Raw genomic sequence first — 13,924 nt, forward strand, 5'->3', positions numbered from 1 at the left:
GCTTCCAGACATGCCCTCGAAGTGACCAGAAGCTGCTTTCTTTGGCCCATTAGTTTCAGGCTGGTGGGCTTAACCTGATTATTAGTCCCAACCAGAGTATACTCACAGAATAAAAGGGAATTTGATAAGTCAACTATTATGTATGTTTCACTGATTCAGTGGGTCTGTTCTCACTGTGAGAATAGCCTATGTTGACATAGAAATAGATTTATGTAATTTTCCCATAGTGCACCTTAAAAGTAAAATTTTGCATATTTTATTTACTTTTAAATAAAATGGGGTTTTTAAATTAAATTAAATAAAAACAGAAATGAAGGTAGAGTTCAACTTTTTTTCTTTCTTGTGGTAGTCCTGAAGAAAAACCATTCCTTGGAAACTGGTCTTTGCTTGGAAGAAAGCAAATCCCTTATTTTATGAAACAACACAGTTTTATTTTCCTCTACAGAAACTTAGTGGTACAATCAGCCTTTCATACTGCATCCACAGATTCAACCATTCACTACTTGAAAATATTTTATAAAAAATCCAAAAAGCAAACCGTACCATTTTAAATAAGGGACACCATTTTATTATGACATTGTATATAATGGGATTTGAGCATCAACATATTTTGGTATCCACAGGGGAGGGCTGGAACCAAATCCCAGTGTATATTAAGGGTCCACTGTAGTAGTAGGAAATTGTCCATCCACATTGCTGTCTTTGTTTCCTTTTCATATGCATTTAAAAATAAGAATACATCCACAGAAAAAGCATACTCAGAATTTAAATTGTGTAAGGAAAATTTTCCATAATTAATTATATAGATATTTATTCTATGCATTCTTTTTATGTACCCTCTAACTTTTCTGTTTTGGCAGAGGACAGTCCCAGTTAATCCTCAGATACTTTTAAAATGTCTGTTTCTTTCATTTGCAGTTGAATTGCTGCAAACTGAGTTCAAAGTGCAAAAGTCATTTGTACTCAGTTAACTCATTAATTAGAAAAAAAGAGTAGCAAAGTGGGCAGAGTCTTGCTTACCTGGTAGTCTCATGAAGGGTGGGATTCAGTCTTTCCTAAATTCAGTACATACATTTCAGGATTTCTCTGCTTAAAGTTCATCTCAGCCAGAGCTTATCCTGTACATTAAACCCTTTTACTTAACAATTATTCTACTTTTTCATCTATCGTAGTCTCTAGAAATCCAGTCTTATTACATTTGTCAGCAGTCAATTCCATCATGGCAATAAAATAATAGTTAGAGGGCTCTTTACACAACTATAGTGCTGATAGTTCCCGCTGGTGGCAGTTTCCCTTCTGTCTCATGACTCTTCCAAATGAAACATTTTTAAAAAACAAAAACAAATTATTTTTATGGAACATATGGTGAACCGCCACAAAATAAATGTTTTGAAGGAGTGAAAGCCTCAAGCGGTTTTATGTTCATGAAATAGTACCCATAATAGTTTTACTGCTCTTTTGGGTCATGCCGTGCAAACGTAAGTGGGCATGTACCTCTGTTAAGACTCTCACCTCTGTTTTCTGTTGTGTTCTTCTATTACCTTAGAGGGGAAGAAAATCAACCTCTAATAATTAACATATTCAAAGAGAGGCAATATGCCCAGGCTTTGTGCTCTTGGCTCTCAGCTTCATAACAACAGCTCTTCCATTATTAAAACCACTGAAGCACTAGCAATTGGGCATAATCCCCTTCTGTGTGTTCCATGCTGCTGCCAATATCTCTACTCCCAGAAGAACCTTCCAAGTCAATTTCTTTCTGGCAAATAGAGCTTTGCATTTATTGCTTCTATAGCTCTTATTTAATCATAGGAAGCAGCAGCCACAGGTGGCTTGCCTATCAATAGGATGGTGAATCTGATCCACGTTTTTGCCCCAAATTTAATTTAGCCAAGATTCTGGACCTCATCTGCATTTTAGATAGTTCATAGTGGCTTCATCCAAACTGCAAAAATAATCCAGTCTGACATCACTTTAACTGCCATGACTCAGTACAATGGAATTCTTGTTTTGTCTGAATTCAAAACAGCACTGAAGACCAATCTCTTCCGGCAGACATATCCGGATGATTTTTAAATTGTGAATTTTATTTGATAAATTTTAAATATGGATTGTTTTAATATGTGTACATCTTATTTGTTCTTTTAAATTGAGGTGTTTTGACTGGTGTTTTAACTGATGTTGTTTGTTAATTGTTACTGTTCCCTGCCTGTTGTTATTATTATTATTATTTATGGTGCGGTACAGACAGTGCCAAAGGGGCGGCCTGCAGCCATCCCTGTTTGCACCAGATTGGGGTCAGGGCAACCTCACCGGCAACCCCTGCAGCCCCAATCCAGCGTTCTTCCAGGCAAAAGAGAAGCAGCAAAATGCCGCTTCTCTTTGGCTTGAAAAATGGGTGCCCTGGTTGCCTTAGACGCCCAGTGCACCCCAGCGAGGCCAGCACTACAGAGGAGAAAGGGGCGGCCCCTTTCCCCTCTGCATCATTGGTGCGGCCATTTGGCTGCCACGCCAACGATGCGTGCGCTGAAAAGGAGCTCCATTTCGCAGAGACGTCACGGCCATGCCACACTGTTTGGACGTGACGTGGGCATGACATCACAATGGTGGCGTCTGTATGAATGGACCTCCACCATTATGGTGCCGCTGTGCTAGGGTTAGGGACCATGTGGTTGCCGCGCTGTCCCTAACCCTAAAATCGGCACCAACATAGCACAAAACGGCTGTCTGTACCACACCATTATTATTATTTACTGGCATTTTGAACTGAGCCTGGAACCAGACTAACAGTCAGTGGAGCTGTTGGAGCAGGGGAGCTGTATGATCCCTGTAACATGCCTAAGTAAACTCTGAGTTCACTGCAGTGAACTAGCTGCAATGCTTTCTACCAAGTGAAGTTTCCAAACACTCTTCAGAAGCAGCCCCAAATAGTGTTACAGTTATTCAAATGGTATGTAACCAAGGCATATGTCACCATGACTTGATCAAAATATGTTTTGCATCCAGCTCTGGGGTCCTTTCACACTACACTTTTATAGTGCTATAATTCTTATAGAATCCTGGGATTTGCAGTTTAGGAAGAAGTATTTAGAATCATTTAGACCTCTAGTACCATACCAAAGTACAAACAGGATGACTCAAGATGCAGCCATAGTAGTTAAAATGGGATCACAGTACTATAACCGTGTAGTGTTAAAGGGCTCTTGATTAGAGGGTCTTACAGTTCTAGCGATAAACTAAGTAGATCACACAGAGTACTCTGCACCCCTGGTCCATACTGGTCCTGTAGTTGTAGATTTTTATTTTCCTAGTGGTGAAAACATAGGGGAGCCTTATTACAGATTCAAAGGGGGGAAAGTGTCTAAGATTAGCTCTCTGACTTTTCTGATACATCTCACTTCAAACAAAGTGGGGTGCCCTCAAAGACACCATGGGTTCTAAGCATCCACAGGTAAATAAATGTTTAGAATTTACAATCAAAGCCTTTTTAAAAACAGCCTAATTGGTTGTTTACCACTAAAGGACACCACATATCATTCCTTACTGTTTTTGCAGCATGGTGCACACTTGAAGCTTACCCATAATTAGCAGCAGTGAACTAAAACATGCATTCTTCCCCAAAGATTTTTATCCTTTCATCTTGCGAAAACTTTGGCCACAAGAGGGTTTGCCCTTTGTATCTGCCAATTAGCTTCTTCTTCTTTATTTTCCTCCACTAGACACTTATTATCAGATTCTATCTCCTTCATTTTAAAATAGTTCTACTTTCATATACACATTTATAGTCAACCTTTCCACCCAGTTCAGGATTCAGGTGATGGGAATTTTGGAGTATGACTGAATTGAATTTAAAGCTACTATTTTTTTAAAAAATATTGATTGAATTATAGCTCTTTATTAAAATGTTTTTCAGTTGAGTCTTTTTATTGTATTATTGGTTTAATTCACAGTAACAAGGAAAAAAGGGGAGATACTAACTAGTCTGTTTTGCCTTTATTTCTGCAAACTGTTATAAAAAATGTGTGCAAAAGCCATGTTCATTTTAAATTTCATCTTGAAATTTATTTTGAACAAGGAAATTACAAAGGAAGACCAGAAAGAGAAACTGCTGAATTGAATTATATTCACAAGTTCTAATCCAGGATGTATCCACAAAACAATTAAAGCAGTTTGACACCACTTTAACTGCTAAGACTCTATCCTGTTTCCTTATCATTAAGCAGCACACAAACTTTAAATGCATCAAGTGAACCTTTGCTTCGCTGTATCAGCAAAGGCCAACCTAAGGCCAAGCAGGAAACAAAATAAGCTTTCTGACCAAGCAGCAAAAAATCAGTGGTGCCTGTCTCATTTCTGCATCCACCAGATTTTCTACAAAACTAGAAACTAAGTTATAAAATTATTTATCAGTCATCAGAATGTACTTTCTGATTTAAAATACAGTATGGAACAAGTGGCAACCTATTTGGTACAATTTTTGTAGCCCTCCTTATCCGAAATCCAAAGGAGACAATTCCATCATAACACACCTTTCATTAAAGATCTGCTTGTAACTAAAAATTGGGCTCCATGTATCAAGCAATAGCACAGACTGTAAAATGGCTATGGTTTGAGAACTTACGACTTTGTATTTATCATAATCACACACTCTCACCCCCAGAAAACCAGGTAGATTTTCCTTAGTGTTGCCTTAAGTCAGAAACTACTTGAAGGCACACAACAATCACAGAATCATTTATTTTTTTAAGCACCACAGTGTCTTATTTTTAAAGCAGTTTGCAAAAGACTTTCTAACATTTTTGCTTTCTCTGTACTTAGGTCATAAGAACACATTTTTATGCACATTGTAATGTTTCTAGTTTAGCTTTAAATCGTTGCTTACTCAATGCAATTATTCCAATTCCATGGATTCCAAAATTATAATCTGCTTTTTCCAACTCATAAATTCGACTACTTATAGTGTTGAGGCTTTTGTCAAAAATTAGAGGGCTTCTCAGCATTTGATGAAGGCTAATATTTGCATGTAAGAGAAAATCGATTTTTTCATTCAAGTTCTGAGGAGAAAGATACAGAATGCGAAGGTGCTTAAGGACAAATGTATTCACCTCTGTTTCAGTGCATCCATGGGACAACAGTTTGTCCTTGACATTTCCAAGAGTTTTCTTAAGGTACTCATTAGACAGATCCAGGATATCACCTCCTTGACCATGCAACAGTGTCAGCAGTTCATCATTGTCCAGATTAAAAGATGACTGCAAAAACTGAATGTTAGCTTTCACTTGCTTGCTGCTCCGTAAAAGGATGAAAACATTTCTAGAAATTATTTCCTTTACAAAATCATCTGGGTTTTCTCCTCCCAGATTTACATAGATCTCACTCAACAAATTTATAATTTGGTCATTGAGTTCCGTACTATTAGAAAATACCCTAGGAACTCTGGTCAGCATCTTTCCAAGATCCTTGGAAGTTAGTCCAAGAGAAGAAAAAAGTGCAATATTTTTCTGCATGTTTGTGTTATTTCCAGAGCGAAAGAAAGATTCAGGGGAGCGTTTCAGGATTGTTACAATTTCCAAGTCACTCATTAGAATACTCCGCCAGATTTCCCAACGTTCATTGAGAGACTGGTATGAGCGAATGATGGAACGTGGGTAACGTGAAATGATACTGGCGATGGCTTCTCTGTTAGCCCCTTTAGCTTGCAAAAATTTCTTCAGGCCATCTTCATTAGTAATCTGCCTCTTGAGCACACCAGGCTGTCGTTTTCTTACCATTTTGATATCCACACCCATAACCATCAGGTTATTTATTAAAATGCCATTTTCCTTTTCTGACTCGGTGCTGGAGCTCTCAGTCACATGACAAAACAATCTGAGAGATGATCTTCTGAATATAATCTCTGTAGACAATGTAATAAAACAAGAAATGCTCATTCTGGAAAGTAATTTGTTCTCCATATTCATCAGCCTTCTCATTCTGATAGATATCAGGCACTGTATATCTCCAAATAAAATTTTACTCCCAGTCAGTCCAAGAACTTCAGCTAGGAAGACACAAAGAAGAATCATTTTATACAATTGCAATAAAATATTTTTAACAATTATGATACTATTTCACTGAGTCATCCTATGTACAACCAGACCACACCAAATTTGTTTCACCACACACTTTTTGCTGCCTTATTTTACATTAACCGGAATTTGGAAGAGAAAAAAAATATCCCAATGACAAATGCTGGGCTATTTTGTCCTGGCTGTGGTTTTTTCCAGTTGTGACAATATCATAGAATGCCTGCATCGCAAACATAGTTGTCTCTGGTGCTGCAACAAACTACAGTTCCCAGAATTCTATAGCACTGAGCCATGGCAGTTACAGGTCCAAAATACACTGGAGAAATAATCCAGTTTGAGACTGCTTTTACTGCCATGGCTCAGTGCTAGGAAACTGTGGGAACTGGTAGTTAATTGCGGCACCAGAAGGCAAAATGTCTCACAAAGCTACAGTTCCCAGGATTCCCTAGCACTGAGGCAGGGCAGTTAAAGCAGCCTCAAACTGTATTATTTCTGCAATGTGGTTTGGATCAAAGTGGTGTCAAACTGGATTACTTCTGCAGTGTGGATGCAACCGTACTGGTCCAAAACACACGGCAGAAATAATCCAGTTTGAGACCACTTTAATTGCCCTGGCTCATGGCAATTAAACAGCCAAAACACTGCAGAAATATTCCAGTTTGAGACTGCTTTAAATGCCCTGGCACAGTGCTAAGGAATCCTGGGAACTGTAGTTTGTCATGGCATCAATTTTGGCCTGGGAATTGGAGGTTATTGTGGCATCAGAGCTCTCTGAGGAGTTAATCACACGAAGGAGATCGGAAGTTTATCCTGTAAATATTCCAGAAAAATCACATAAATATGCGAAATGATTTCACACGTCGCACAAAACCTGCCATTAAAGCGGTCACAAAGAAGCACTAACACATATCTTCCAGGAATTACTTTCGGGACTTCAGCGATGATGCATTTCCGATATTGCTTTATTTGAGAGACTGTGTGTGATAATAATCATTCGCACCATTACTCACCATAGTCGCTTTATTTGCGGGATGATTTAAATGCACTTTAATCTCTCTTTAATGCCAAAATTAACCTTGGTGTGATAAAACTCCTACGAGAAGGCTAAATGCTGCACAAAACTACAGCTCCCAGGATTCCCTAGCACTGAGCCAGGGCAGTTAAAGCGGTCTCAAACTGGATTATTTCTGCAGTGTGTTTTGCACCACACTGAAAACCAGCTCCCTCAATCATGTTCACTTACAATAGGAGAGAGAAGGTGAAATGATCTTGATGCTTTTCCTTAAGGAATCAGCCTTCAATAAATGCACTTTCTATTGCTTCTTTTTCTTCTGAAGCCTCAAAGAATTCAAGAAAATGGAGAGGAAATCCCTTCATTCACTTTGCATTTCTTCTTCCTCAGTCCTTTCTTTCCATTTCATAACTTCAGCTGGATACCTTCCAAGAGTCCTTTTGAAATCTTGCATCCCTCAATGTTTATCTCTGAGAGAAAAGAATGGCACCCTGCATTCAAAACAACAACTCTTCCATAGCAACAAACAAACTCTCCCGCCAAGTTGTGCCTCTCTCTTTGTGTGTGAGAGAGTTGAGAGGTGAAAGGGAAAAAACAACAACAAAATGGCAGAATAACTTGTGAAAGAGCTACCCAGCTCTAGGAAAAGAGGCTTTCCTTTCTCACAGTGCTGCCATCTAGGAAGGGAAAAAAGAAAACTATATAGGTTTCCATTTATATTTTCTGAGAAGAAAACAAAACGTTCCAGGAGGTGGCAGTGTTACACAACATAATTTACACACCTTTTTGTGTGAAGGCTCTTTTTTGTGTTGCCAAAAGGGAAAGTAAAAAAAGGGAGTGCATCTTAGGAATTGGAAAGGATCCTAGGAATTGAAGTGTACTGTATTGAGGAACCAGAGCTCTCTCTGACAAAAAAGGCTAAATTTCTCACAAGACTACAGTTCCCAGGATTCCCTAGCATTGAGCCAGAGCAGTTAAAGCGGTTTCAAAGTGGATTATTTCTGCAGTGTGTTTTGGACCATTGTCACATTAGTGTTAGGATGTGAAAGATCAGTTTGCTTTGGGGTCAATGAGCTGTTTTTGGTTTTGGATATGACATGCCATGACATTTTATAGCACTTAGAAAAAGTCTTGGATAGGAATAACAGATTATACTTATTACAATAAGTATAATAACAATAACAACAGGTTGTTGTTGTTGTTGTTGTTATTTCATTTGTATGCTGCCTTTCTCCCAGGAAGGACCCAAGGCAGCTCACAGATTAAAAATATTAAAAATTTCAATAAAATTCAAAATCATCTACCAGCAATATAAAATCACATATAAAAATATACAAAACTTACAAGCATAACTAAAACCCATCTGTCTCTTAAAACCCAGACCACCTTGGTTTCTCAAATTCAATCCACACTGCAGAAATACTGTAATCTTGTTTGACACCACTTTTAACTGCCCTGGCTCACTGCTAGGGAATCCTAGGAATTGTAGTTTATCGTGGCACCAGAGTTCTCTGACAGTGAAGGCTTAAATGTCTCACAAAACTATAGTTCCCAGAATTCCCTAGCATTGAGTGAGGGGAATTAAAGCGGTGTCAAACTGGATTATTTCTGCTGTGTGTTTTAGCACTCACAGAGCTTGGGAAAGTACTTTTTTTAAAGACTACAACTCTCAGAATCCCCCATTCAGCATCACTACTATATGTACCAAAATTAATTAGTGCATCCCTGTGTGAGTAAATTAATGAATGAAAAACTAGTTTAGTTTTTCATTCATTGTATGGCTCTCATCTGTGGGTTGTGCTATTTCAGATTGCAAATGTGAATTCACAAAAATATGGATACCTCTTAAAACAAATCCATCTACAATGAAAGCTGTGTCAGGAAGACCTTGCCTTGTTGTTGTATGACTTCATGTTTCCAACTTATTCTGAACCTATCTTCTGAAGCCGAGAGAGTGTGACTTGTCCTGCCTTGCCTTCTGTGGATTATTTTTTCCAAAGTCTTTTTTGTTTCCAATTAGAAAACAATGAAACAACAATTTAAAATCTTTTAGGAAAATGCATGGCTGTTTGGGCATTAGAGAGACAGTGTGTAGAGGTTTGAGTTTTGGACTAGGACTTCAGGAGAACAAGGTTCAAATCCCCACTCAGCCATTAAACCCACTGAGTTACCTTTGACAAGTCACACTCTCTCAGCCTTAAAGGCCACAACAAACCTCCTCTGAACAAATCTTGCCTAGAAAAAATCCTTGATAGGATTGCCTTGTTGTTGTGCCCCTTCAAATTGTTTCCAATTTATGGCAACCTTAAGGTGAACCTATAATGGAGTTTTCATGGTAAGATTTGTTCAGAATGCTATTGCTTTTCCCTAAGGCTGAGAGCATGTGACTTGTCCAAGAACACCCAGTGGGTTCGATGGCCGAGCTGGGACTCAAACTGTGGTCTCCAGAGCTGTATTCCAACACTTAAACCACTGTGACACACTGTCTCTCTAGGGTTGACATAAATCAGAAACAACTTGAAGGTATACAACAATTTTGCACTGTACTCCCCCCTCCAAAAATACTCTTGGGAATTGTCAATGCAACAGAATGTTGATATATTGCAGAACAGAGAACATCTTCAGATATTCTAACAAACAACGCAGTCTCTGATCCTGCCAACCATCTCCCACCTGCAGCACAGTGACAAGGCCTATGCACAACACAGCTGAGTCATCTGGCTGCTTTCAGATTCTTCCATTTTCCACAACAAACCAGTCTCTTTAGGAAATATACCAAGAGATGGAAATTCAGTGGGTCCTTGCTATCCACTGGGATTTTGTTCCAGGATCCCTCATGGATACCAAAATCCGTGGATGCTCAAATCCAATGATGTGCAATGGGGTAGCAAAATGGTGTCTCTTATATAAAATGGCAAAATCAAGGTATGCTTTTTGGAATTTATGTATTTTTACAGATATTTTCAAGCCGTGGATGCTTGAATCTGTGGATCAAGAATCCGTGGATATGGAGGACTGACTGTATACAAAAAGAAATAAAAGTTTCCACCCCAAAAAATTATGAGTGGAGCAGATGGACAGTAGATGCCCTGCCAACCAAGGATCCTTGAAAACATAGAGCCTGTGGCAAGGAAGACGCTTCCTCATCCGGTTTTTGGCACAGCATTCTCTCATTCAATTCCATGGTAAAGTCACTCTATTCACAACCTGAGCTCAAAGTTAGTAGCCATTACATTATGGACACTATTGATATTGCCCTAACAATATGACATAAGATCAGCTGTGACAACAAAATGTAGAAGTTTTTTTTTAATGTCACCAAACTAATGTAAAGTCCTTGGTGATTTGCACCACCCCAGCTGATCCCAAAAAATGCAATTCAAACTGCTTAATAATGCACAGTAAATAAGCTCTACACATGTATACTTAAGCTAGTCTTTCCCAAAGTGGCACCTTCCAGATGTATTGGAGTATAACTCCCATTGTCCTCAGCCAGCATGGATGATATTGGAAAAGGCTGATCTGAGCAAACAACAAATTAATTCCAGTACAAATTAATATCCTGTACCTAATTCCAGTAACAAATGTCAACTAGGTGAGCAGGGTGAATTACAGTAATTCCTTCAGCTATCCTCTTTGATACATTAGACTTGCAGAATAAATTATTCATCTCACAAATGAACTTTCTCAAATGTAGAAAGCCTTGATCCCCTTTGCAGCTGAAAGACCAGCACCAGCTGAACAACCAACCTACACCATTGTTGTCTATTCAATTAAAAGATAAGACATAATAATCAAGTATGTCCCAAAAAAGCTACGTGAAGCTTAAGATCTGTCAAACTATAAGCTGCACAACTCCAGGATCCGGAAAACAAAGAGACCTTTCTGCAGGAGGTATGTATTACTGCAATATTACAAGAATTCTGTCCTTCATGATTTATTAGTGATTATCTTGATCTTTACAACATGAAACTGATGTACTGATATGTTGGTTGCTTAGGAAACATGGGTGTGAGTTGTGCTTGCATTTATGCATTAACATTTAGGAATTGTTTTGTGTAGTTTCTTTATGACTAGGTATGATCTTATAAATGCATGCAGAATATGTAGTATTTGTGAGTATATGGATATGTTTGCATCAATTTGCTAATGAATTCATAATGTAATATTTAATGTAATTAACACAGGTAATACATTTTTCCAGACACATGGGAGCATTTTGTAAAGAAAAGGTGACATGTCTTAGTTAACAGAGCAATCTAAAATATTCAATAACAATGAAGCTTCAATTAAATAATAAAAGGACAATAGCACAATTTCTCCAGTGTAACAGCCACATCAGACTTAGCAGTTTAACAGTTAATTAATTTAATGGCTATATTAATTTACCAATCAATGCTGTGTTTTAGCTGGTCTTCCTGCCAAATTAAATGTCGTGGTCTTCAAATAGTGTACAGTATTTGCAAACGAGAGCAAATAGCTAAAACCATGTATTAACTATACAGCTGAGATTTTGAATACTGTTCCTGCTTTCTTCATTATATATTTTATTTCTTCAAAGCTCTTTTCTTACATATTAAACAATAACAATCTTGTTCTGTTACATCAATTTTTAAATTTCCTTGCCTAGCCATGCAACTCGTTCTCAAACCCTGATCTTTTTTCTTCCAAAATTTCTTAAGACTTGCAGCAAAACCTCATCTCAGAAATAATGATCTTATTTAAAAAAAACTTAATCTTTTTTTTTAAAAAAATAGGAATGATTGTTCAGAACAAAGTGGGACAACACTGGACATTTATCATGAAATAAGACAGCCAGTGTGGTATAGTGGTTTGAGTGTTGGGACTATGACTCGGGAGACCATGGTTCAATTCCCATCTCAGCCATGAAACCCACTGGGTGATTTTGAGCAAGTCGCATGCTCTCAACCTCAGGGGAAGGCAACAGCAAACCTCATCTGAACAAATTTGCCAAGAAAACCCAATGACAGGGTTGGCTTAAAGCGCCATAAGTCAGAAACGACTTGAAAGTGCACAACAACAAAGATTAATTAAAGAAAGGTAAATTTGGCATTTTAGTATATGCATGTTTCTTAAATACAATAATGTGTGCACGTTCATTTATGAAGGATGGGTATGAGTATGGTTGTGCCTTATTTGTGATATGGGGGAATCTTTGTAATCCTTTTGGTTCTTCTGAATGTGATATTATCTGCAGAAACTGTGACCAACAGAAAGCTATTATTTGGACTGGAGTAGGAGTAAATAATTGCACAGAGACTCTGGATTTTAACTAAAGTCCAGATGCAAGGCTTGTAAAACTTTTACAAAGCCCATATATAGTCTGCAGGTTCTATGCTGCTGAGTTGACACCTGGTATATCTTAAGGATGAGAGTGTCTTTTTCGCTTAAGCAGAATACTTAAGGTCACTAGGTCAAACACACTCAGTATATCAGCAGAGGCATATGCTCCCCCATGAGAGTCATTTTCCCTGTTAACCCCATTTTGAAAAACTATTCTTCTCTTTCTTCTTCTGGAACAATGCACAGTGCGAGTGCTACCTAAATCCCTTCCTTGTCGCTTCCATAGCAACAGAAAAGACCAGTGCATACTGGGATATTCTGGTGCAGAGCTGTGTTCATCTCCATTGTGGGATAAATTATACAAAGCATTTAAGCAAACGGGGTCATGTAACAATTAACATGGAATACTGATCTGAGGACATAAAAATAAAGTTTTGTGTTTTGGGGTTTTTTTTTGCCATGGTGATGGCAACACTTTGTACTTATCTTTAATATATTATCTGACAGCTGGACATCGAACTCAGTATACTATCTGTACAAAAGCAAGATGCACAAAAGCCTACTTGGTTGAATGGAAATAGGAGCAGACTCAGATCAAATAATGCTTCAGGCACGGTCGTTCCTCAAATGTAGGTGTCTCCTTTGTTTTCACACTGCTTCAAAGATTTTCTTCACAGATCTCTTTGCAGTGTTTTTTCCTGACAGATATACTTTAATTCCATTGGCAGATCACAGGGATGCAGATAGAGAATATAGGAATAAAAGTCTATTTTTTTTCACCTGTTCAACAAATGTATGGTTGAATGTGCTTATTTATAAGATAGTAGCATATCTTCAACTACTGACATTACTACTTACTCTTCATTTTCATCTTTGAAAATGTGAATAAAATATTATAGCATCACTGTTGTAGATGACATTAGTTTGCAAGACAGAGGTCCAAAGTACACTGCATAAATAATCCAGTTTGAGACCGCTTTAACAGCCCTGGCTCACTGCTAGGGAATTCTGGAAATTATACGGTAGTTTTGAGAGACATTTAGCCTTCTCTGTCAGAGAGCTCTGGTGCCACAATAAATTACAATTCCTAGGATTCCCTAGCAGTGAGCCAGGGTAGTTAAAGTGGTCTCAAAGTGGATTTATTTCTGCAGTGTGTTTTGGACCAGAGAGAAAGTCCTGGCCATAGATGGACTTTTCACAGATACATCTCTCCAAGACTGAAGAAACTGGATGTCTCACTTTCCCTGACTGGATGATGCATGTTCAGCAAATAAAATAATTAGGTAAAAGAGGCTTCTCATCCATTTGGAAGACTAATATTTTCCCCATGGAGGGAGGGAGGGAGGGAGTAAAATTAATAGTCAGTTTTATCATAGTAGGTGGCAAGTCAACTATAGAAGGATTACTATACAGTAAATATAAGGCAGAGAAATCTGCTAATTCTTTAACTGAGTTTGATGTCTTTTAGTGTTGCTTCATTGTAAACCTAAACAATAGATATCACTTCCTAAGATTTATACTCTGGTTTTCCTTCAAACTAAAT

General features: G+C 38.0%; 1 protein-coding gene across 4 annotated transcripts in view; it reads right to left on the bottom strand.

Moving 5' to 3' along the window:
- Positions 1–2,171: 2,171 nt before the first annotated feature.
- The window catches only part of MTERF1 (mitochondrial transcription termination factor 1), a 14,176-nt gene continuing 2,423 nt past the window's right edge, over positions 2,172–13,924 (bottom strand). The window contains exons 1-2 of one of the 4 annotated variants that reach the window (XM_042471140.1): positions 12,945–12,981; positions 2,172–6,037 (exon numbers count right to left, since the gene is read on the bottom strand). In XM_042471140.1, the coding sequence (XP_042327074.1) occupies positions 4,833–5,969 (1,137 nt within the window). In that variant the 5' untranslated portion in view covers positions 5,970–6,037; positions 12,945–12,981 and the 3' untranslated portion in view covers positions 2,172–4,832. The other 3 variants (XM_042471138.1, XM_042471139.1, XM_042471141.1) reach the window with 3 other exon arrangements.

The sequence above is a fragment of the Sceloporus undulatus genome, chromosome 6 (assembly GCF_019175285.1).
Source record: "Sceloporus undulatus isolate JIND9_A2432 ecotype Alabama chromosome 6, SceUnd_v1.1, whole genome shotgun sequence".
Lineage (NCBI taxonomy): Eukaryota > Metazoa > Chordata > Lepidosauria > Squamata > Phrynosomatidae > Sceloporus > Sceloporus undulatus.